General features: G+C 47.1%; 1 protein-coding gene across 1 annotated transcript in view; it reads right to left on the bottom strand.

Moving 5' to 3' along the window:
• The window catches only part of LSG1 (large 60S subunit nuclear export GTPase 1), a 30578-nt gene extending 20618 nt beyond the window's left edge, over window positions 1–9960 (bottom strand). Inside the window, exons 1-5 of the mRNA XM_004577803.2 lie at window positions 9771–9960; window positions 7165–7291; window positions 2856–2976; window positions 2607–2693; window positions 2183–2269 (exon numbers count right to left, since the gene is read on the bottom strand). Coding sequence (XP_004577860.2) covers window positions 2183–2269; window positions 2607–2693; window positions 2856–2976; window positions 7165–7291; window positions 9771–9869 — 521 coding nt within the window. The 5' untranslated portion in view covers window positions 9870–9960. The remainder of the gene's footprint in view (window positions 1–2182; window positions 2270–2606; window positions 2694–2855; window positions 2977–7164; window positions 7292–9770) is intronic.
• Between the last annotated feature and the right edge of the window lie 15239 nt (window positions 9961–25199).

Below are 25199 nucleotides of genomic sequence, written 5' to 3'. Positions count from 1 at the left end.
ATTCATTTTTAAGACACAGAGAGAGAGAGAGAGAGAGAGAGAGAGAAAGAGAAAGAGAATCTTCCTCCCTAAATGATTGTAACAGACAGGGCTGGGCCAGGCTAGAGGCAGGAGCTTCACCTGGGTCTCCCACTGGGTGCAGGGGACCCAGCAATAGGTCCATCTCTGCTCTACCCGGAACATCAGCAGGGAGCTGGATCATAAATGGACTAAAAACCGATGTCCATTTGGGATGCTGGAGTCACACACAGGGGTGACTTAACCTGCTATACCACAATGCTGGACCCAAATCATTTTATTTTAATGTATGCTGATCCCCAGCTTATATATAAGAAAACTGAAGCTTAGGACAGTTCAAGCACCTGGCCCACCAGGCAGACAGTCAGTAGTGGAGCAGGGGACAGGGAGCCAGACAGCCTGGCCCAGAAGTCACGCTCTTAGCCACAATACTCCACTACCTTGATTCTGCCTGGTGGAGCTCAGATGACATGCCAGTGCTGAAACCTCTGCTAAGCTCTCCTGGTGAGAAGCATGTCTTCCAAATCTTTAGTCCAAGGTGAAGCCTACTAATTATACACTGCCTAATCTGCCCTAATGCTAAGGCTTCAAAAGAAAACTAACAAATAATTTGCTGACAGCTGCCACTATAGGAGTATCTTATTTAAATCCAGGAATGACAGAAGAAAGCTTATACCCAGCCTGATAACTCCTACTGAAATCCAAGTAGCAGATGGCTCAGCCAGGCTGTTGCCAAACAGGAGACATCTGCTCGAGGGAAGACATCAATAAATATTTCCTCTCAAAAGATGTGGCAGTAGTCACTTTATTAATATTTCTGTGTAACTCAGATCCATTTCCACATACATCATGTTCCTCAAGAAACATATTCTTGCTCATTAAAAAAAAAACACTACATGATAAAAATAACAAATACTGCAATTCAATTGAAGATAGATTATTCAGCAAGTGCAGGCCCTCTCCTGGGGAACCAGTTGTTGCTATAGGGGCATAAAAAGTACGAAAAGGGGGCTGGCACCTGGCTCAACAGGCTAATGCTCTACTTTCAAGCACCACACATCCCATATGGGTGCTGATTCGTGTCCTGGCTGCTCCACTTCCCATCCAGCTCCTTGCTGGTAGATTGGGAAAGCTCTGGAGGATGGACCAAAGCCTTGAGATCCTGCACCCACGTGCAAGATCCAGACAAGGCTAATAGCTTATGGCTCCTGGCTTCAGGTTGGCTCTGCTTTGGCCACTGTGGCCATTAGGGGAATGACCTAGGAGATGAAAGCTCTCCCTTTCTCTCCTCTTCCCCGTAATTCTTTCAAATGAAAATAAAATTTTTAAAAAATTACCCCTTGGTTTCCTACAATCTGCTATGACAGGGCTCACTGTCTTTGTGTCTGTAATACACAGAAGCATATTCTCCCTGTATTTTGCTAGATACTGAATCCTCCAAGTTCAAAGACTACAACTTCTTAAAAAGTTTACTTGGAAGGCAGAATAACAGGAAGATCTCCCATCTAGTACTTCATTCCCCAGTGGTTGCAATGCCCAGGACTGGACCAAGCCAAAGCCAGCTGCCAGGAACTAATTCTAGTCAGGTCTCCTAAGTGGGTAACGGGCCCAAGCACACGGGTCATCACATACTGCTGTCCCAGGCACATCGGCGGGAAGCTGAGATCAAAGCACCTGAGACCTGATCTGGGACGCAGGCGATGCACGTAGTGGCCTCCCTGCAGCAGCACGAAGCTGCCTCTCAAGCTGCCGTTCCCTCCCCTGTGCCCTGGTGCCTTGCCTGTTAGCGCTGAAGTGCACTCACACACCTGCTTCCCCCATAGCACATATCCTCTCTGTAAGCACCACTCTACCTTCTTACGACTGTATTTTTCATGTCACCAACAGGAACTCAATATATACATATATACCTGTGGAGTTAACTACAGGTGCTTCAGAACAGAAAATGTTCATCATTCCCACACACTTAGCAATGTCCTCATCTGAAAACAAGAGTCCATTTACAATCACGGTCCTATACTGTCAGCGTTTCAAATTCCCAACAGCCTTTTGCAACCTAACCCTGACACTCCCACAGCAGAGGTTAAGCCCATGAACACATGCTAACATCCAATAACATTTGAAAGGAGTCGAAAGGATGACACAGATGAAAGCTGTCACTCACCTTCTCTCAATGACCCTCCAGAGCTGGCGCCAGAAGTCCAAATTCCGCTCAAATGGAGTCAGTATCAGCTTTTGTTCCTCTTCTAGCCTGGCTTTAGAATGAGAAGTTTATATCTTTGCCAGGTAATGATTTGAAGTAGCACAGGTACTCCAATTTATTTTTAAAAAATTATTACAGAGATACCACCTAATTTTGTATACCCCTTCCCCAAGTTAACAATAAAAAAAATCACATTCCACCAAACTCAACTTTGTCATAAGCCAGCGAAGCCCTGGAAGCTTGACCGATCACACAGTCACTGTTCTCCCCCCACTCCTAGCAGCACGCTCTGGACAGCAGCCATCAGAGTGCAGGGGAGGACAGAGGGATGAGGGCCAGGAATGAGCTGCTCATCTCGTGCAGGGTGCACATGGAAAACACTCACCGGACAAGCTGACGCCTCCATTTGAGGAAGTTATCTTTCTCTGCCTGTTTGAGTTCTTCCGGGCTAGTGTTTTTGTCCCACTTGGGCCTGAAACAATTGTAAAGGGGAAACAATTCCACACATAAGTTATCAAACAGGAGACTTGGATCTAATAATGCAGCTGAGCAAAGCAAGCAGGAAAAATGCAAACACTAGCTTTCAAAGTTTACGCAGGGGCCATGTAATGCTCTAAGTTCTTGTTTCACTCACCTCCGTGGGATACACAAGAACTGTCTGTTCTCCTCGTGGAGTTTCTTAATTCTCTGGCTCTCTTCAAATGACAGGAGTCCAGCCCTAGCCTCAGGTAGCACAAACTTAATATTAAGCTTCTCTGTTGAAGAGAAAGAAAAGTACTGTTATTTAAAAGGCAATACAGATGCGGAGTGTTGGTCATTTTCATAAACTTGAAAAACCAAAAATGTGAAAGTCTAAAACAGGATTTAAGCTCTCTTGATTTGAAGTCTTGAATAGACTTGAATTGCTTTGAATAAACTACAATTTCCAAATGATACTTTCTGTGAAAAAAACTACAATTTCCAAATGATACTTTCTGTGGAAAAAAAAAATTGCTAAAGCTTTCAAAATGTCAGCCATTTCTTAAAGGCTTTATAAAACTCACATGCTGAATATTTTTCATAGAAACATTAAGAGTGGGAAGGAGAAAGCATACCACCAATCTCATGTGATGTAGGGACAACCATTTGAAGCCAGTGTGAATTGGTGAGGATGCAAAGACTTCGTGAACAAACCTGTTTCACTTAGAACTAGTGAATTACTCTGTTGCTAAACCTTGTATATTTACAAATAACACTGTTGGTGCCAGCACCCTGTGGGCACCAGACTCCTGCTCCAGCTCCACCCCTGAAGCTGCTCCCGGCCTCCTCAGCCTGACCACATGCACCAACGGTCAGTTTCCACGAGCAGTGGTGACTCCAGGGGAGAAGATTCCTTGAGAAGCCAGCTAGGCTTCTCCCAGGAATGTCAAGGTTCTGTGTTAGGGACAAGGAAACATCTCCAGGCACATTTCCACGGAAGCCGGCACTGCAGTTGGCTCTCCTCGCCAGACTAGCCCAGCCCCACGGGGGACCATGGTCTGCTCCAAATGCTCCAGCGTGTACTCAGCCTAACCACGATTGCCACGCATGTCATCCTCAGCCAGCAGTACTGACACTCTCTCCCCTGCCCCGTCACTGATGCTTCCTTCACAGGGCCCCATGCCAGTAGTGACCTCCTCCCCAGCACTGCCCCTTCACCTCAGTCAACCTCTAACTCTGGCTCCCTGATTCATGCTTTCACTCCTAGTCCCTTTATTTCTTTCCATATCTAGGGAAACTACATGGTCCATCCCTTCATCCATTCTCTCAAATTCCTTACTCCATTGCACTCAACCTCCACAAAGCCTAGTCTCTCTTCCCCTGGTGCTGCTGTGAGCACTGCTGCAGACCACAGAGAGCAGTGACCTGCCCCCGCACGCACACGGGGTCCAACTCAGCCAGGCCCCAAGGACTTGCCACAGGAAGAGGAAAAGCTTCCAAGTACTTTTTGCTTTTTTTCCCTCTAAGGTTTTCTTTCTTCCTTTTTCATATTTATTGATTTACTTAACAGTGAGTTATGGAATGAATCAGGGAGAGACAGAAAGACTTTCCATCTGCCTGTTCACTCCCCACACGGCCTCAATGGCCACGGCTGGGCCGGTTTGAAACAAGGAGCTTCCCCAGTTGTCGCACATGGACACAGAACCCACAGGACTTGTATCATCCTTGACTGCTTTCCCAGGCCATTAGCAGGGAGCTGGAGGGCAAGTGGAACAATCAGGAGTCAGCTTGGTGCCTATATGGAATGCCAGTGCCACAGGTGAATGATTAAGGTGCCACGCCACCATGCCTGTCCCATTGTGTTATTTGTCCAATTCCCTGAATGGTAACTACTGTCTTGTTTTTAAACATTAACTTCAGTATTATTAAATTTTTAATTGGAAAGACAGATATACAGAGAAAAGGAGATACGGAGAGGAAGATCTTCCATCTACTGGTTCAATCCCCAAGTGGTTGCAACAGCCAGAGCTGAGCTGATCCGAAGCCAGGAGCCAGGAGCCTCCCCTAGGTCTCCCACATGGGTTCAGGATCCCAACCAAAGCTTTGGGTCATCCTCTATTGCTTTCCTGGGTCAGAAGAAGGGAACAGGATGGGAAGTAGAGCAGTTGGAACATGAACCAGCACCCACATGGGACCTTGGCACGTATGCAAACAGAGGATTTAGCCACTAAGCTATCGTGCAGGACCCAGTAACTACCGTCTTCAAGCTCCCTTGTGTCCCCCGGACATGACCCTCCCACCTAGAAGCCAGAGCACTGCAATCTGCAGCCTTGTGACCCCTTCGTGGGCACTCGCCTTCAGCTTCCTGCTTCTGGCTTCTGAGCACGTCGGGTTGCTCCTCTTGCGAGAGCTAAGCCTTCCCATTTTGTTTCCAATCCCATTCCATTCCCATCTCCTTATGGTCACAAACTCTGCTCCATTTCCCATCCGTCTCCATGTTCTTTTTGGTTTTGAAAAGTTAACTTTTAATTACATAATTACATCATACATAAACCCATCCTGACAATGCACTAAGGTAAACTCTCTCTGGCCAACCTCTAATGCCTCCGACCCCTGCAATTCCAATCCGCTCCCTTGAGGTTTTAAGTTAAACATGTGGTCTTCCAAGTCTTTCTTCTAACACTCACATCTATCAATGGGCTTTTTTTTAAATGTGAAAAAAAAAAAAAAAAAAAAAAAAAAGCGAACGACACCATGCACGTTCCCTGTGAAATCTGAAACAGCTGAGCTCACAGAAGTGCACAGCGGCCAGGGGCCAGCAGGTAGAACAAACAGAAGATGTGGGTCAAAGGGCACCAAGTTTCCTTTAGCCAGGATAAAAGTCATGGCAATCTAATGCATAATATGCTGACCACAATTAATATGCTTACTGTATCTGAAATTGGCTATGATAGTGTATCTTATGCAACTATGTGAGATGGAATGTTAGTGGGACCTGGGCAGTCATTTCATACAAACAACATACAAACAACAAACATGAAGTTGCACATTGTAACTCAGGAATACCAGGAAAACACACAACTAGCAAATGAAACCTCAAGTCCTGCATGGCACCCCGGGAAGGCTCCCTTCACCCTTCACGCAGGGCACCCCGGGAAGGCTCCCTTCCCTTTTCCCCTTCACGCAGGGCACCCTGGGAAGGCTCCCTCTGGAGTCTGCCCCTTGGCCACGCCCTGTTTCTCTGCTCACCACCTCTTATCCTGCCATACCAGGTCAGCCAAACCTCCAGTTTCTCATGAAGGAGCCCGCTGCTTGCCATCTGGGCTTCAGCACTCGGCACGCTGCTGCACGAAGGCCTGCATCATTTCACCTGGCCTAACAGCTCCTCATTCCTCAGCCCCAGGTAAGGCTTGGTCTCTCCTAGTCTTCCTTCAGAGAGAAATGCTTATGATCTACATCTCTCAGAACCCCATGATCTCCCACAGACTTCTTTCAAAGCAGCTAAAACAAAATCTTACAAAAATACAACTGAACCTACTCAATACTGTACTCTGGGTAGCCAATGTAATGCCTCCGAGAAGCAGGTGTCCAAACAACAGTTAGAGCTCATGCTAAACAAGGGGAAAACAGACATTTATAATAGTAACTTGGAGTAGAAACACTGGTCTATCTACAAGGGAAATTACCATACTGAGAAATCAGGGATGTATATTGCATGTGTCCATTTGTACAGCATCCAAATAACAGTAGGATTCCCATTACTGTCTGTAATTATACTTGCATGTTACATTTCTTTATTCTTGTTCTCCTATGTTTGTTATGTCATGAAATGTTTACACATCAGAAAGTGAAGCCTGTAAAGGTGAAATGAGTGACTAAGTCACCGTAACAACTTGGGGATAAATACTAAGAGAGGGACATAGGGACGGAAGAGGGTGCAGGCCCTATGCATATACATCTGAATAAAGAGGGAAAAAAAATCTTTACAGTAAAAAAGACACACTACTTTATGGTATGATTTCTGTGCTACTTTTCCGAGTGTCTAAAAGACATACAAAGACAGAAGAGGAGACTAATAAAAAAATCATGCGCACAGAAAACACCATAACGTAATGTTTTAAGTCATGCTCTAAAACACAAGGGAAATCTGCTCAAGAGCAGCAATGCTAAAATCTGTCTTCTCATAATTTTATCAGAAAAATGTTCCAGAACATGCTGGCACTGTCCATCATACCATCTTCAAGACTGAGCTTCCTGAACCAGACATGATGAAGCTGACTCACTTGCCAGGTTGTTGACAGCCGCATTTGGAATGGATGCAGCCTGCTCTGTATCTCACCAGGCCCTTCCTAGACTGCTTCTCGGAATGAAAGACAGCCCCACTGGTGAGCTTAGCAAGACTCTCACACACTCCCAATCAGGCTCGCTTGTGGCAGGACGAAAATGGGAACTGCTGTACAGGCACTCAGCGATAAACCACCTACCAGCTATGAACTCTGTTCCTGCGAGTTCTGCAGTCGCCAGGAAGTCATCAAGCGAGCTCTGCTCTGTCACCGACTGAAGATTCAGACGACCCCAATCATAGCCATCGTTGAGCTCACTGGTGTGCAACTATGAACAAAACACAGAGCATTAAGTACAGCTGCTCTCTCCTGCTACTACCATCCAATGTGTCCTAAATGCCCTTGCTAAGCATTTTCTTTTCTATTTTGAAGATTTTATTATTATTTTTTTAATTGGAAAGGCAGATATTCAGGGAGGAGATACAGAGCAAGATCTCCCATCTTCTGGTTCACTCCCTAAGTGGCTGCAAAGGCCAGAACTGAGCCAATCCGAAGCCAGGAGCCAGGAGCTTCTGGGTTTCCCACACAGGTGCAGGGTCCCAAAGCTTTGGGTCATTCTCTACTGCTTTCCCAGTCCACAAGCAGGGAGCCGGATAGAAAGTGGAGCAGCTACAAGTGCTAGATGCAAGGTGAGGGATTTAGTCACTAGGCTACCGCACCAGATCCTGAATTTTCATTTCATCTTGTTTTGTTTGAAAGTCAAAAGCCTGCCATGGCCAGGGCTGGTTCAGGATCCCAGAACTCTATCCAGGTCTTCCATGTGGGTGGCACAGACCCAAGCACTTGACCCTTGATCTGCTGTCTAGCAGGTTGTGCGTTAGCAGACGCTGGACAACAGCCAGGACTCAAACCAGACACCCCAACAGGGGACGTAAGCAGATACTGACCCTACCGTCCTAAGTGAGAGGAGACAGAACATGAGCCCTGTCTGGCTCTGCCAGCTAGCTTGTAAGGATCCAAAGAAACGCACGTGAGGGGCAAGCATGCCGCAGAAATCCAGATGCCACATCAGACACAGGTGTCCACCAGGGCAAGCGGGTGTGAGTCTCAGCTCCACTGCCAGCAGGCAGCAGGGCATGGAAGATTCCTGGCTCTCAGCTTTGGACTGGCCCAGTTTGGGTTGTTGCAGAAACTTTGGAAGTAAAATAGCACATAGATCTCCGTGCCTCTCAAATAAAATAAAGTTCATAAAAAGTGTCTCACATATTAAACTAAACTCCACATAGTGACCCCAAGGTATGTGACACATGATAATCACAGTTACACAGAAAAAGTGCCCTTATCACATGGGAAACACTCTACGATATTGCGAATTCTTAATTCTAGCCTACTGAAATTCACTACAAAGCTGGTGCAAACAACTAAACTGACTTCCAGGCACAACACAGAATTGGATAAACTGGGCCTGGAACCACGGCCTAGCAGCTAAAGTCCTCGCCTTGAACGCCCCGGGATCCCATAGGGAACAGGTTCTAGTCCTGGCTGCTCCACTTCCCATCCAGCTCCCTGCTTGTGGCCTGGGAAGGCAGTCGAGGACGGCCCAAAGCCTTGGGACCCTGCACCCATGTGGGAGACCTGGAGGAAGTTCCTGGCTCCTGGCTTCAGATCAGTTCAGCACTGGCCATTGCACTCACTTGGGGAGTGAATCATCGGACGGAAGATCTTTCTCTCTGTCTCTCCTCCTCTCTGTATATCTGACTTTCCAATAAAAATAAAATAAATCTTAAGAATTGGATAAAAACCATCTTAAGCTATATCCTCAAAAAAAAAAAAAAAAAAATCAAAAGTTGATGCAATCTGCCTTGGATCCCAGAATCAGCAAAAATCAGAGCCATCTTTAGAATCCAAATTCAGTTTCTCCCTAACCCCATTTCCTAAAGGCCCCACGAATAACACGTTTCTTCCCTACCCATCCCAAGTCAGTACTGGTCCTGACTCCTCTGGCCTGGGGTGGCCGGGAACGGATGCAGTCGGCACCAGTTGGCACGGGATTTTACAATGTTAAGAGTGTGTGTAAAATGTTACTGTTGGGCAGTGTGAGGTTCCTTTGTGTAGAGAAAACTGCTACTTTGCTAGGCCAGGAGGCGCCTGGACTTTGGGAGGATTCCACTTTAGTGATAAATCTGTTCTTTGCTGTCCTGCAACTTTGTGAACCCAGGTGTAGGGAGGCAAGGGCCAATTCTTCCCCAGTCCCAGGAACAAGAGGAAGATAAGGGTATGAGAATGGGATGAGCCATACAGATAATGGGTATGGGAACAGAACAGGCTGCCTGTGCCTGAAGGCCATAAAAAAATTAACATGTCTAAAGTTGTGTTACTTTTGATGTATTTCCCAGCCCCAAAGGGCCTATTTAATCTTGTCTTTGGCTGTTCGAGGTCCGACCACCCCGATTGGCTGGCCTGCGTGCCCCAAGTGCGGACTGACCCAGCATGCTGGCCCAAAAACTCTGTTTGCTGTTTGCATTACCAGTGAGACTCTTTGTTGTTCTCTGGGGGTTGACTAGCTCATACCCTGACGTCCGGGGGCTTTAGCGGCGACAGGCACAACCAAACCACCCGACTCATCTTGTAAGAAGGCCCGCCCTCCCCAGCCTGGGCCCGGTCAGGAGGACCTGCTGCCCACACGTCCAGCTCTTCCCTCCTCCAACACAAGTGCTCTCCCCGGGACAGTCCTCGGACCTGTCACCCCTCGTGGACCCCGTGAGTTCTCGAAACTAAACCTAAGAGAGGACCCGGCCCCGGCTCACCCAGGAGTCAGCATGCCGGTGGCCGTGGCTCCTCTGGGTCTGACGGCGGACCAGCGTGCGGCCCAGCGACCCGCTCCCCGGCGCTCTCCGCCGACCCATCTCCACGCCAGCAGCTCCACACCGATCCCCTTAGGTCCCCGCGTGCGGCGGCCGCCATTCCGGGCCCGGGCCCGGAAGTGACGCGAGCGAGCCCAAGTTATTCAGAACCGAAAGTGAGGGGGGAGAACGCAACGTCCTGCTCCAGAATGCCTTTGTTTTACTTAGATTTTCTATGACTGCAACAATGGTCGTTCTGTGACTTTTCCTGTGGCGAATCCTCCGAATGCCTCGTGCTTGCATAGCATGAGTGACAGGAATGGTACGTTCCAGATTTGTGCGTCAGTCTTTAGGGTCCGGGGAGACACCAGGGCCATTCGCGTTCTCGGGCCTAGCCCCGCCTCCCGGCTCTGGCGTCAGCAGCAGGTGGACGCGTGGGGCAGCGTGTTTGAGTGGTCGGTTTCCTGGCGCTGCTTCCCAGCCGGCGTACCCGGACGTGACCTCGCCACGGGCTGGCTCTAGTCTTCCTCAGCTGCCGCTTGGCCAGGTTACAAGCAAAAGCGAGATCCGGACTTATGCGTTTCTAACAGTGTTCACGTTGTCCTGTAGTGGAAATGAAAGGGAAATGAGCGAGCCGCCCTCGCTCTTCGCTGGATTGATTGTTGGTCATCTCGCTGCGGCCGCAGATGGAGTCCGAGGCGGTGCAGGGTCGCAGCCAGCCTACCGCCCGTCCCTGTCGTGGACTCGGCCGTTCCTGAGGACAGTGGACAGAGAGGCAAATGGCGTGTGCCAAAGTGATGCGTGTTAGCTGGACGGATTTAGCCATTCCACAGGGTATGCCGTGAGGAAATTGAATGCCAGGCATCGTACATATAAACAGCGTTGCCACCTTCAAAAGAGGATTTTATAAGCAGCACAGAAAACATCTGGCCCAGTACTGCTCAGACTAATGTGGATCTATGCCCCTTCATTAACAGGACGGTTTTGATTCATAAGGGAGGGGTGTGGCCCGGGTCCCCTCTCCCTCTTTTTAAGATTTATTTTATATAGTTGATAGAGTGACGGAGAGACGGAGATCTTCCATCTACTGGGCTACTCCCCAGATGGCTGCATGGAAGCCAGAACCTTTATCCAGGTCTCCCACATGGATGCAGGGACTCAAGCACTTGGGCCATTTTTTGCAGCTTTTCCAGATTGATTAGCAGGGAGTTGAATTGGAGATGGAACAGCCAGCACTCCGTGGGGTACCCATATGGGATGCCCATATTGTAGGTATGTAAATATTAGTGGATTAATCCACTCCTGTCACTCTGCTGGTCCATGGGTGGTCTCTGCTTCAAAGAAGCTGCTAGGAGGTTGCAATGTTACTGGCCCATGGGCCACATTTTGAGTGGCAGGAGTAGGCTACTCCCATTGGGTACAGAGGAAGACTCTAAGTTAGCTAAAGGCCAATGACACCAAGTTAGGGGCAAGCAAAGTTGGCACTATACACTCACCCATGTCTGCATTTCCTCCCAAACTCAGCTTTGGGAATGAACTTTGGGGATGATCCAAGGATTGCTGAGCAGCCCTGTAAGAGCTGGCAAAGCTTTAGGAAGGTGGAGCTCCCAGACCAGCCGAGGAATGCATCAGGATGTGTTTTCTCCCATTGCCCAGGTTAGGAGTGCTGTATCTTCTTTCTGGTCAGGTGCTTCCGTTACTCTGGCACCTTGACTGTTGGCTGATCCAGAACAGGAAATCCCCTGAGCATGGTCCCTGTATATTGCCTTGATTGGACTTGTGATCTGTTATTTTAGTATGTTCTGTTATCACCAAGCTTGGTTAATAAAGACTCATTAATAAAAAAAAAAAAAGAGTGCTGTATCTTTAAGGTCTCCAAACAGAATCTGCAGAAGCAGAACCTGGGAATGACCTATGGGACAGAATTAGCAGACAGGTCCTGGTGACTGCTCTGCAATTGCGTGTCAAAACAGAAAACCAATTATTATTGGAAGCAATAGTAAGTGGATTTGGAGGCTGGTGCCACGGCTCAATAGACTAATTCTCCATCTTGAAATGCCAGCATCCCATGTGGGCATTGGTTCATGTTCCAGCTGCTTCCTATCCAGTTCCCTGCTTATAGCCTGGGAAAGCAGTGGAGAGGACGCCAAAGTCCTTGGGACCCTGCACCCACGTGGGAGATCCGAAAGAAGCTCCTGGCTTCTAGCTTTGGATCAGCTCAGCTCAGGTTATTGCAATCACTTGGGGAGTAAACTAACAAATGGAAGATCTTTCTCTGTCTCTCCTTCTGTGAATCTGCCTTTCAAGTTAAAAAAAAAAAAAACTCTAACTAAAAGAGTAAGTGGACTTTATACTTTAACAATATTACTCATAGGAGATGATATAAAAAAGCCCGCCATCTCGTTCTTAGAAATTCAAGCAGGAGCTTGGAACATCACTCTATTCCTTTTTCCAGATGTTGTCACCTCCAGGGACTTTGACAAGCAAACACGTCATGTTTCTGCTGTCTTTCCTTGAAGAGCTCCAGGAAACCTTAACAAGATAAACTGAAGTGATCATTTCATCAGGACTGCGGTGGAAGAAGTGTCCAAGGACACTGACATGGTGAGATTAATTAGCAGAAACTATTCCCAGCTTACATAAGCACAGTTGATTTCAATATCACCCCCAAGATATTACTCAGGTTTACCAATGACAAAGAACAATTTGAGTCTTGGTTTTCTTATCTGGTTAATTGGACTAATAATAGTAATGATAATTGCCATTTGGCGGAAGGAGCAGGTGAGAGAACTATAAAGGCATTGTCTAGAAGGTTGGAAGGTAGTCAAGTACCATTTTGTCACAGATGCCACATTTATTTTCCCAGCATCTGGATGATTGATACAGGTGGGAAAAAAAAAAAAAAACAGATAAAAACCTCATTGGATGATTGTTCCAAAAGGAAGGCAAAGAGGAAGGAAACTGAAGGTTTATAAGACAAGGCTGTGGCACCCAGAATCACAGGCATGATGTGAGATGAAGGGGGGCAGGACGCAGCAATCCTGGTGTTGGAGGGTTGAGCAAGGTGCTGGCTGAGCCTAAGCAAGGGGGTTACAAAGATGAGTCAGCCCAGGTCCCTGCCCTCCAACTGCAGGAGCTGTTCCACCCACCCACACACTTCAGGGAACAGCACAACCCAGACTCAACACCCCTCCTCCCTCGGTCAGGCCAAGGGAGAGTGCTCACTCAACAGACTGTGTCCAGAGCAGCGGTCAGCTCCCCCTCATTCCCCACCTGGCTGAGTCCTTTTGTTGAAGTCAAGATTCTCGGAATAGCTGGCCTCTGATGGAGGTTGCACTTGACGTGTGGATTGGAACCCTGGCATCCAGCTTCCAGATAGCGACACAGGGAGTGTTCCTCCTTCATGGCATTGCATAATGCTGGCTTTCCTGAGCGTGAACAAATGGAGTTCCCATTTGTGAAACACACACCCAGGAACAAGGCCGAGAGTAGCTTTCAGGGATCTGCCTCCACAAGGTCCAGCTTCTGGGGTAGGAGAGGAGAGGGTGAATGGGTTTCTGTTTTGGTTTTTCCTTTCACTTCTTGGCCAGAAATGTGGCAAAGGCTGGAAAATTGTCCCAAGGCTAGCTTGCAGCCTTGTCTGTCCTCTTCTATTTTTCATACTAATCCTTTCTACCAGGACGTTGAAGTAGTTTGCATAAGGTTGAAAGGTGTGAAAATGGCAGTCTGGCAGTTTCTGTAGGGTGTCGTTGAACTAATAGGGAAACTCCCAATGATTATCTGCCTTTCTCCAATTGTCCCTGTTGAAAATGGGTGGATTCTCACACATGAATGGGTTTCCATAATTCAGCAGACATTTACTGGCGATTATTGTAAATGATCATTATAAATGAGTCACTGCAGAAAAACATTGCCTGATTGTGTAAGTTACTGTGAAACAAGGAAATGTGTAACAGATCTCTTGCTTGGTGATACAGACTGTACATCGTATTTATATACCATGTCTGACTCTTGAGTTTGTTCACAACTCTTGCAGGTGTGTGTGTTATGCATGCAGCATCTTTTTAAAAAAGATTTATTAGTTTTATTGGAAAGGCAGATTTACAGAGAAAAGCAGAGACACAGAGAAAGATCTTCTGTCCACTGGTTCACTCCCCAAGTGGCTGCAATAGCCAGAGCTGAGTCAATCTGAAGTCAGGAGCCAGAAGCTTCTTTTGGATCGTCCACGAGGGTGCAGGGTCCCAAGGCTTTGGACCATCCTCTACTGCAAGTGGAACAGCTGGGACATGAACCAGTGCCCATATGGGATCCCAGTGCTTGCAAGACAAGGATTTAGCCACTGAGCCATCCTGCTGATCCCTGCATGGAATATCTTGAGTCGTTGATTCATGGATGACATTGTGACTTTTCCATGCACAATAATTGAGAGAGAGGATATTGTTTCTTTTTTTTTAAATATTTATTATTATTGGAAAGCTGGATGTACAGAGAGGAGGAGAGACAGAGAGGAAGATCTTCCATCCGATGATTCACTCCCCAAGTGAGCCGCAACGGGCCGGTGCGCGCCGATCCAGTGCCGGGAACCTGGAACCTCTTCTGGGTCTCCCACGCGGGTGCAGTGTTACAAAGCTTTGGTCCATCCTCAACTGCTTTCCCAGGCCACAAGCAGGGAGCTGGATGGGAAGTGGAGCTGCTGGGATTAGAACCGGCAGCCCATATGGGATCCCGGGGCATTCAAGGCGAGGACTTTAGCCGCTAGGCCACGCCGCCGGGCCTGAGGATATTGTTTCTTTCTACACTTTTCTTTTTTTTTTTTTTTTTAAGATTTATTTATTTTATTACAAAGTCAGATATACAGAGAGGAGGAGAGACAGAGAGGAAGATCTTCCGTCCTGTGATTCACTCCCCAAGTGAACCGCAACGGGCCGATGCGCACCAATCCGATGCCGGGAACCAGGAACCTCTTCTGGGTCTCCCACGTGGGTGCAGTGTCCCAATGCATTGGGCCATCCTCAACTGCTTTCCCAGGCCACAAGCAGGGAGCTAGATGGGAAGTGGAGCTGCCGGGATTAGAACCAGCGCCCATATGGGATCCTGGGGCATTCAAGGTGAGGACTTTAGGCGCTAGGCCACACTGCTGGGCTCCTTTCTACACTTTTCATTGTAGAAATTGAGATTCTGTAAAGTCAAGCAAAGTAAAACAAAATAAAGGAGGCTTAGAGTTAATCATCACCAACTCTAAACTACACAGTGTAGAAGGTGCCAGACTCATCTCAGTCACTCATGCATGTGTCCATTCATCGCTAGGCTGTAGGCAGTCAGCTTTGCACAAATTCCTTACCTCCAGGAGAGTACGTTTTAGCAGTGATCAGTCCCACAGGGGCTCTTCTGAGTCACGTAGCTCAAGTCAGAAGTGCAGCCATGAACTGTACAACCCGGTAGACCCTGCTCCATTTGGAGGGCTTTCTGGCTGCTGGGATCTTATTTTTTGTCTTTAAATGTGACTCCATCCCTCAGTCAGTCCTCCACACCTGAGTAAGTGTGAGCACATAAACCTGGAAGGCAGAGGTGTTGTCAGAGGCACAGGTGAAGGAAGGGTTACTGGTGTGTGGGAATCCCTTCTGTTTGCATGAAGGGTTGTCCTAGGTAAGGAGATGAGGGAAGTGAAACCATTGCCACAAAAGAGGAACCACAGAGCTGTGATTTTAATGCAATTTTAATTTTAATGTGTCGGAACCTTCTTACAATTGGAGCAGTTCACAGATGGCAAGCACAAGTTTGTGGAATAGTGAGCTCCCTGCCATTATTAGTGGCAAGCAAAGGCTGCATACCAAAGAGCCAGGATATCCTAAATCAGGTTCATGCCTTAAAAAGCGGGTGATGGAGTTAGGGGGACACTAGTGCAATGGCTCAACTAGCTGATGCTCTACCTCCAAGCACAGCATTGCATATGGGCACCTGTTTGTGTCCAGGATGTTCCACTTCTCATCCAGCTTCCTGCTCTGGCCTGGGAAAGCAGCAGAGGATGGCCCAAAGTCTTGGGACCCTGCATCTGCATGGAAGATCCAGAAGAAGCTCCTGACTCTTGGCTTTGGTTCAACTCAGCTTTGGCCATTGTGGACATTTGGGGAGGAACCCAGCAGGTGGAAGATCTTTCTCTGTAAATCTGCCTTTCCAATAAAAATAAATCTTTTAAAAACGGGTATGTAGATTCCTGATCATGCAGTACCACCTGTTTCGCCTCAGGACCTGAACAAAGCAGGGGAACAATGATGGTCGCAATAAGGGTGTCCAGGGTGGCACAGGTGGGGGAGCTGAGCGTCACTGTGAACTTAAGCAGAGGTCACACCTTGCCCTCTGAGATGAGGTGGCGAGATGATAGAGAGATGAACACACTTCTAGCGCATTCATTTATGATTTATGAATATTGTTACAGATGGAAATGCAAAAAATAACCACCTCTCTCTCCTGCTCGTCTACTCTTTCTCTAAAGCTAGCCATGCCAGGGCTGTGCCTCTTCCTCCCTTCACCGTCACAGGGAACTAGCCCATCAGATCCTTCCTCACCGGGCCCTGCCCTCCTCTGCAACTCTACTGCCCTTCAGATGCTTATTTGTGTGTTTGTTTTTCTGGAACTAGATTTGGACCCCAACTGCAGAATGGTCCCTGTGTTGATTGCACTGATGAGAAGGTTCCTTTGTAAAGCAAAGGGTTTTCTTTCTGTCACCTCTTTCCCAGTGTGTTTGCATTTCTGTTGGGGCCTTGTCCACAGGGCCAGCATTCTATGCAAACAGCTCGTGGCAGGGGAGGCCCCCTGGCCAGGGACCGAGTGAGGACATTTTGTGGTCTTGGGCCACAGAGTAGCCTCCCAACTGCTGTTGTCAACTGTTCCTCTGTCACTCCTGCAAGTCCCTTCCATGGCCTCTGTTTGGAATTGCAGGAGGTTCTTCTAAAAGATATGCTCAAGTCCTAACCTGCAGCATCTAACCTGCAGTGAACATGACCATATTTGAAAAAGAATGTGTGTGGAGGCTGCTGCAGTGGCACACCAGGTTAATTCTCCCTTATGGGAGCATTCCTTGTGGGCACCAGTTCATGTCCCTGATGCTTCACTTGCTGATCCAGTTACCTGTTTACAGCCTAGCAGAACAGCAGAGGATGCACCCATGTGAGGGATCTGGAAGCAGCTCCTGGCTCCCAGCTTTTGACTGGCCCAGTTCTTGCCATTGCTGCCATTTGGAAGCAAACCAACACATGGAAGACCTCTTTCTTTATCTCTCTCTTTCTCTATAACTCTGACTTTCCAGATAAAATATTTTTTGTATTTATTTTTATTCTTTTAAATTTTTATTTTTGTCTTTTTTTTTTTTTTACTTTTCATGATATAGTTCCATAGGTTTAGGTATTTCCCTTCCACCTGTTTTCTCCCATATTATTACAGTAGTAGAGTCCTTTAACAATAGTCACAAGTCCATCATTCTGCTATTTCGTGTATCATGACATTGTAGGTATAGACAATGGTAGAAAGTCCAGGATCCTATTGTCAAGATATATTCAGCAATTTCATTGGGATTCCATCTTTTTTTGGAAGTAGAGATGCATACTACAATGTATCTTCATATCTGGATATACTAATTTCCATTATATAATTTCTCTAGATAAATTAATGTACATACACATTTACCTATATATCTATTGATCTTGTATTTTTCATGAAGTTTGCCTTATATCAAAGAGAACATATGATATTTGTCCTTTTGGGATTGGTTTACTTCACCAAGCATAATGGTCTCAAGTTGGGACCATTTTGTTGCAAAGGGTAGAAATATCAAAGGAAAATGAAATATGCATATGAGAAAGTGACCTATAATCCTATATTTACAACAACACAATCTACAACAGTGAGAACATGGAAACAGTCTAGATGCTCATCAAAAGAGGAATGGATAAAGAAACTGTGGTACATCTACTCTGTGGAATACTACTAAGCCATCAAAAATAATTTTTAAAAAAGATTTATTTATGTTTATTGGAAAGACAGGGTTACAGAGAAGGAGAGACTAAAAGATCTTCCACTTGCTAGTTCACTCCCAAAATGACTGCAACAGCCAGAGCTGAGCCAAAGCTAGGAGCCAGGAGCTTCCTCTGGGTCTCCTGTTTCAGTGCAGGGTCCCTAGGCTTTGGGCTATCCCTGGTGCTTTCCCAGGCTATAAGCAGGAAGCTGGATGAAACATGAAGCAGCCAGGATACAAATTGGTACCCAGATGGGATGCCGATGCTACAAGGTAGATTAGTAAGTTGAACCATGATTTGAAAATAAAATTTCAAACAAATAAAACAAACAAAAACTGAAAAAGAGTGTTTGTAGATTAGATTAATTAAAGATGAGATTTTTGTGGATTTAGTGGCCCTGATGTAATGACTAATGTCCTTATAGGAACAGACACATTTAGGAGCTGGTATAGGTAGCATAGCGAGTAAAGTCACCGCCTACAGTGCTGGCATCCCTTATGGATGCTGGTTTGAGTCCTGGCTGCACTACTTCTGATCCAGCCCCCTACTAATACACCTGAGAAAACAGCAGAAGATGGCCCAAGCCCTTGGACCCCTGCCACCCACATAGGAGACCTAAATGAAGCTCTAGGCTCCTGGCATTGGCCTGGCTCAGTGCTAGCTGTTGCAGTAATCTGGGGCGTGAACCAGCAGAAGAAAGTTCCTTCACTCTCTAGCTCTCCCTCCCTCTCTGTATTTCCAGCTTTCAAAATTAAATAAACCTAAAAAAAAAAAAAAAAGACCTACGTGGGAGACTGTGGGACAATGTCATGTGACATCAAATTTCAGGATTGGAGAATCCAATGTAAGCCAAGAGGCATCAAGAATTGCAGACAGGGCCCGGCGGCGTGGCCTAGCGGCTAAAGTCCTCACGTTGAATGCCCCAGGATCCCATATGGGCACCAGTTCTAATCCAGGCAGCTCCACTTCCCATCCAGCTCCCTGCTTGTGGCCTGGGAAAGCAGTCAAGGACGGCCCAATGCATTGGGACACTGCAACCACGTGGGAGACCCGGAGGAGGTTCCTGGTTCCCGGCATCGGATCAGCGCACATCGGCCCGTTGCGGCTCACTTGGGGAGTGAAACATTGGATGGAAGATCTTCCTTTCTGTCTCTCCTCCTCTCTGTATATCTGACTTTTAAAAAAAAAAAATTGCAGACAACTGCTAGAAGCTAGAAGAAGCAAGAACGAGGTATCCTTCTCTGGCATCTAGAGCTGTAAGAGAGTATGGTTCTGTTGTTCACAGTGATTTGTTACGGCAGCCCTAGGAAATAGCATTGCTCCCTGCTCTCTTGGGCCTGCAAGACAATGTGCTCAGCCCATGCATTGGGAGGCAAAGGCCCAAAGGGGCTGCAGCTTGCTCTGGGACCATCCGTGTCAGACCAGGGCATCGTGCCTGGAGTCATTCCCTTCCCTCTCTGGGTATCTGAGGACACACCTCTGCTCCTGTGCCTCCAGTGACTCATGACAATGGGACAATACCTCTACTTGCCATTCAAGTCCTCCAGCAATCAGGCCCAGCCTGATTCAAACGACGAACACCAGCTTTGGGGGATCTCAGCAAGTTTCTTAACATCACCACGTCTCCACCCTTTCCCTTTGTCACATGAAGACACTAGCACGGACCTTACAGCAGTCAGTATCGGTCAAACTCCCTGCTCTACAGGGAGGGGTCTTGGGCAACTGAAAAGGTTAGGAAGCAGAGCAGAGGAACTCAATGGGTCTCTAGACTTTTCCTGGATCTGAACATGATCTTGAGACCAGAGTCTCACTGGTGGAGGCCCGGACAGCCATGCTGGACTCTGACCTCTTTGACAACAGTGTGAGTCACTAACGTGGATTTTTCGTTAGAGGGTCCCATTGAGTGTGTTCATTCATATCACAGGATGAAACGTGTTTAGCTGAGGAGGTCTTAAGTCCTTGGAACAGCCCCTCGCATAGTAGGAGAGCAAACGCAGGATGTGGATTCTGTGTATCAATGTGTTTTAAAACCTGTGACCCATTTAGCAGGAGGAAAGCATCCTGTATTGAGACAGGCTGTGAGAGCCTCAGTCTTGGCTTGGCGCCTAGTTCATCACATGACCATGGGGGAGTGAGGGGTGTGCTAGGTTATTTGAAGGATTCTTCTAATTCAGTCAGTCTGAGCTTAGGACAGTCCCACTACTGTGAACACCTGGCTCATGTTTAGTCATTCCACATTTATTATACACTGATTTGGCTGCAGGCACTGCGCTAGGATTGAGGAACACAAACAATGAATAAAACATACAATCTAATGGGGGAGGCAGAGAAGTGAAAATAACAACATCATTAACAAGACAAGTGCAGTGTTCCACAGGAGTTGCATAGGCGCAGGACATTTGCCTGGAGAAGGCGCTATTTGAAGGGGCTCTTAGAAGCCAGCAAGAGCTGGGAAGGGAAGTGGCAGTGGGAGGTCATTCCAGTTAGCTAGAATCATCGAAACTGTGACAGAAAGAGGAAAAGCCGGTTTATGAGCATGGGAGAGAAGTCTAGGCTGTTTGCTATTGTTAGGCATACATTGTGAGGCCAGAAGAGGGGAAGTATGAATGTTGAGAGGTAGGTAGGTGCCAGAGCTGAGTATTCTTGTGTGCTGTGTGGACTGAGGAGCTGGGCTTGTACCCTGTGGTTGGTGGGAAGCCATTGTGGGTAAAAACCGGAAGAGGTACGACGTCAGCTTTGCGGTCTGACATCAATGTGGAGGATGGCTTTCAGGAAACAGGTTCAGGAGAACAGAGATTTTGAGGCTGGAGGACGGGGTGGGTTTGGTGTACATGTGCTTTTGGCAGGTCAGGTGGGACCAGACCATACATTCAGGTTCCTCTAACCACCTCCCTTTTCATTAGGGAGGCACCAGGTCAGTTCTGCTTAGCTCTGCTTGGCCCTGTGGGAAGCCAAGCTGGGGAGGGTTGGGTTCTCATTGATGATAGTGGGAGGGGTGGGGTCAGGATAAGGGACAAGATGTGTGGATGGAGGTGTGTGGCTGTTGTCACAGATCACCCCAGACGTGGCTGAAATCAACATACATTTGTGGTTCTGAAGGTTAGAAGTTCAGGGCATGCCTTACTGGACTGATTGTGGTGTCGGGAGGGCTGCATCCCTTTCTGGAAGCTCTGGAGGAGGTTCAGGCCTTGTCTTTTCCACCTTCTACAGGATGCCTGCATCCTTCGACTTGTAGCTCCTTCCTCTGTCTTCAAAGCCAGCAAGGGTAGATTGAGCCCTCATCTGACTCTGACCCAACCCTCTGACTCTTTCTACAAAACTGAGATGAGGGGCCCGGCAGCGTGGCCTAGCAGCTAAAGTCCTCACCTTGAAAGCCCCGGGATCCCATATGGGCGCCAGTTCTAATCCTGGCAGCTCCACTTCCCATCCAGCTCCCTGCTTGTGGCCTGGGAAAGTAGTCGAGGATGGCCCAATGCATTGGGACACTGCATCTGCGTGGGAGACCCAGAAGAGGTTCCAGGTTCCCTGCTTCGGATTGGCGCAGCACCGGTCGTTGCGGCTCACTTGGGGAGTGAATCATCGGACGGAAGATCTTCCTCTCTGTCTCTCTTCCTCTCTGTATATCTGACTTTGTAATAAAATGAATAAATCTTAAAAAAAAAAAAAAACTGAGATGAGGGGCCAGCATTGTGGTGTAGTGGGTTAAACCACTTCCTGCAACACTTTGATCATTGTACTAATTCAAGTCCTGGTTGCTCTACTTCCAATCCAGCTCCTGGCTAATGTGCCTAGGAAAACAGTGAAAGATGCTGCCTTCCACTTGGGAGACCTGGATGGAGTTCCAGGCTTCTGGCTTTGGCCTAACCCAGCCCTGACTGTTGTGACCATGTGGGGACTGAACTAGCAGATGGAAGATACTTCAGTTTTACCCTCTCTCCATGTGTCACTCTGCCTTTCAGATACATAAAATCTTTATTTAAAAAAATGAGCTGAGAAACTGGCATTGTGACATAATGGGTAAAGCTGCCACGTGTGATGCCAGCATCCTCTATCAGTGCTGGCGTGTGTCATGGCTGTTACGTTTCTGCCCAGCTTCTTGCTAATGGCCTGGGAAAAGTGGCAGAAGGTGGCTCAAATGCATACACATATTTGGCTTAGTAGTTAAGCAATGGGTTAGCTTACCTACATGCCACATTGAAGTACCTGGGTTCAATTCCTCACTACAGCTCCTGATTGGAGCTTTCTGCTTACACAGTCCTTGAGAGGCAAGAGTGATGATTCAAGTAATTGGTTTCATGTGGGAGACCTGTGCGGCATCCTTAATTCCCAGCTTCAGGTGCTGGCTGTTGCAGGCATTTGGGGAGTGAAACTGGTAGAAGGAATCTTGTAATCTCGTCCTCTCCTCATTCCCGCTCCTCTCCCCTCTCCATCTCTGTCTTAAATAAACAAACACATGGCATTTAGTACACTCCCAATGTTGTACAGTCACCACCTCTGTCAAACATTGTCGTCACCTCCAGAAGAAACCTATAAATACTGAGCACTTGCTCAGCGTGTCCTCCTTCCAGCTGCTGGCAGCTATCAGCTTGAGTCCTGTCCCTGGGGTTTCATGCATATGGGCCACGCAACCCATGACTCTGTGCCTGGCTTCTCTGACTACCTTTCAGATCCTCTCGTCCATGTTGAAGGACCTCTGTGATGACCCTGCCTCTATCTGGCTAATCCTGGTTAATCTTTCTGTTTTAAGGGCAACTGGTGAGTGTTAATTCCACCTGCAGTTTCAGTTCCCCTGGGCTCTGGAATGGAACAGATTCACAGGTTTCAGGCATGGGGACCTTGGCATTTTTGGGGGGGGCGGGTAGAGTGTGTTATTCAGCTGGCACAGAAGGAGTCAGAATGCGTGTCTGTGTCAACTGAGGCACTGAAGGATCCCACTTGGCAGGCCAGCTCTCGGCAAGGAATACAGGCTGTGAGAGCAGCTAAGGGCTCTGGGAAGATGAGGCGTGCAGAAACAATGGACTTGATACTCATAGAGAAGGCTTCGGATAGGAGAAGGGACGATGCAAGTTCAGGAAGGGGTTGATAGTGGGAGAACTGAGAGAGGCCACGCCAGAGCTCAACAAACACCGAGTGTGTATTCAGTCTCAGAGGAGCCTGGATGGGCACATTCCCTGGTCTCAGCAACCCCAGAGATTTAGATTTAGGGGGGAATCAGGCATCAGTGCTGGGTTTTCTGATGCAGCCAGGATCCTCTGTGAACAATGCCAAAGTGGGGCCCAGAGGACTGGAGAAGGCTCAGAAGCAGGTGCAGTGGGGGTCAGGAATGACAAGAGCTCCTGGGATCATGCAGCAGGATTTTGAAGCTTGAGAACTCTTTGAATCTTTTGAGTTCATTTCCATCTCGAGGTCTTCACACTAGTGGTATCCTTGCCTAGGACAGTGCTGCTCATACATGGAACTTACAAATCTATCAGCCACATTCAGGAAGCAGGCAAAGTTAACTTTACCCTTGTATTTATTTATGTATTTGAGAGAGACAGAGACAAGAACACACCCTTCTGCTGGTTCACTGCCCAAATGCCTACAATGTACCTTGGCTGGGACTAAAGCCAGGAGACAAGAACTCAGTCCAGACATCCATGTGGGTGGCAGGAACTCCTGGGGTCTGCATTAGCAGGAAGTTGGAATCAGAAACCAAAATCGGAAATTCAAAGCAAGTATTCTTTTTGTAATATTTATTTTTTGTGACACAGCCTCCTAGGCTCAGGGATTTCTCCTTTCACCTACCCCTTTTCCCTTGCATTCCAGTGTTATATTATCACAGTAGTTTAGTCCTTCAGCAACAGTCACAAGTGCATCACTTTGCTATTCAAGTGTATCATGACATCGTAAGTATAGACAATGGAGAAAGTCTAGCATCCAGTTCCAAGCATTCTGATATAGGGCCCAGGCATCTTAACTGCCAGACCGAATGCTGGCCCCTAATTTTATTTATTTATTTTAAAATTTTATTTCTTTTCATTATTATCACTTTATGATACAGTTCCATAGATTGTGGGATTTCCCTTATCCCTTCCCCAATTCCCTCCCCCCTCACTGAGTTTCCCTATATCATTACAATAGTATAGTTCTTTATACACAGTCATACGTCCATCATTTCAGGCATGGACAATGACAGAGAGTCCAGCATCCTATTGTCAAGATATAGTAAACAGTTTCACTGGGAGTCCATCTTTGTCTGGAAGTAAAGACACATACTACATTGCATCCTCTTATCCAGATATGATAGTCTCCATTCCACAGTTACTATATATCCCTTAAGTGAAAAGCCACAATACAAAAATCAACAAAGGCAGAAAAATAGAAATTTACAATGCCATGAAGTTAAATAACATGCTGCTGGATATGACAGTCTCCTTTACACAGTTACTATACATCCCCTTAAATGAAAACCACACAACAAAATAAACAGCAGGAAGAAAAAGAAACAACACCATGAAGTTATAACATGCCATTGAATGACTAATGTGTCACTGAAGAAATGTAAAAGAAAATCAAGAACCTTCTTGAAGAAAATGATGCTACTGTATGATCTATGGGTCAGTGAAGAATTTAATCAGAGGAAAGTGTTTTGAAATGATGAAACAAACAAAAAAATCAAAATCCATGAGGTATAGTCTCTGCTGATCTTTGTTGGTGAGATATGTCTTCTGTAGGCAACAAATAGACTTTTTTTTTTTAAAGATTTATTCATTTTATTACAGCCAGATATACAGAGAGGAGGAGAGACAGAGAGGAAGATCTTCCGTCCGATGATTCACTCCCCAAGTGAGCCGCAACAGACTGATGCGCGCTGATCCGAAGCCGGGAACCTAGGAACCTCTTCCAGGTCTCCCACGCGGGTGCAGGGTCCCAATGCATTGGGCCGTCCTCGACTGCTTTCCCAGGCCACAAGCAGGGAGCTGGATGGGAAGTGGAGCTGCCGGGATTAGAACCGGCACCCATATGGGATCCCGGAACGTTCAAGGTGAGGACTTTAGCCACTAGGCCACGGCGCCGGGCCCGGTCCTGTCATTTTAACAATGGATTGTTCATTGATTTGGTCTTCTGTTGTTATTTTACTGGGATGTTCTTTGCATTTGCCTTTGGTGGGTACTATTCCTTTACTCTGTCAAGAGATCATCTTCAAGTATCATTTGTAAGGCAGGTTTGGAAGAGGCATATTCTTTTAATTTTTCTTTACTATGGAAGAGGAGGAGAGACAGAGAGAAGGAGCTTCTATCCACTGGTTCACTCCCTAAGTGGCTGCAATGGCTGGAACTGAGATGATCTGAAACCAGGAGCCAGCAGCTTCTTCTGGGTCTCCCATGTGGATTCAGGG

This window comes from Ochotona princeps, chromosome 3, assembly GCF_030435755.1.
Source record: "Ochotona princeps isolate mOchPri1 chromosome 3, mOchPri1.hap1, whole genome shotgun sequence".
NCBI classification, from domain to species: Eukaryota; Metazoa; Chordata; class Mammalia; order Lagomorpha; family Ochotonidae; genus Ochotona; species Ochotona princeps.
This window is presented reverse-complemented; position numbering and strand designations above follow the sequence as displayed.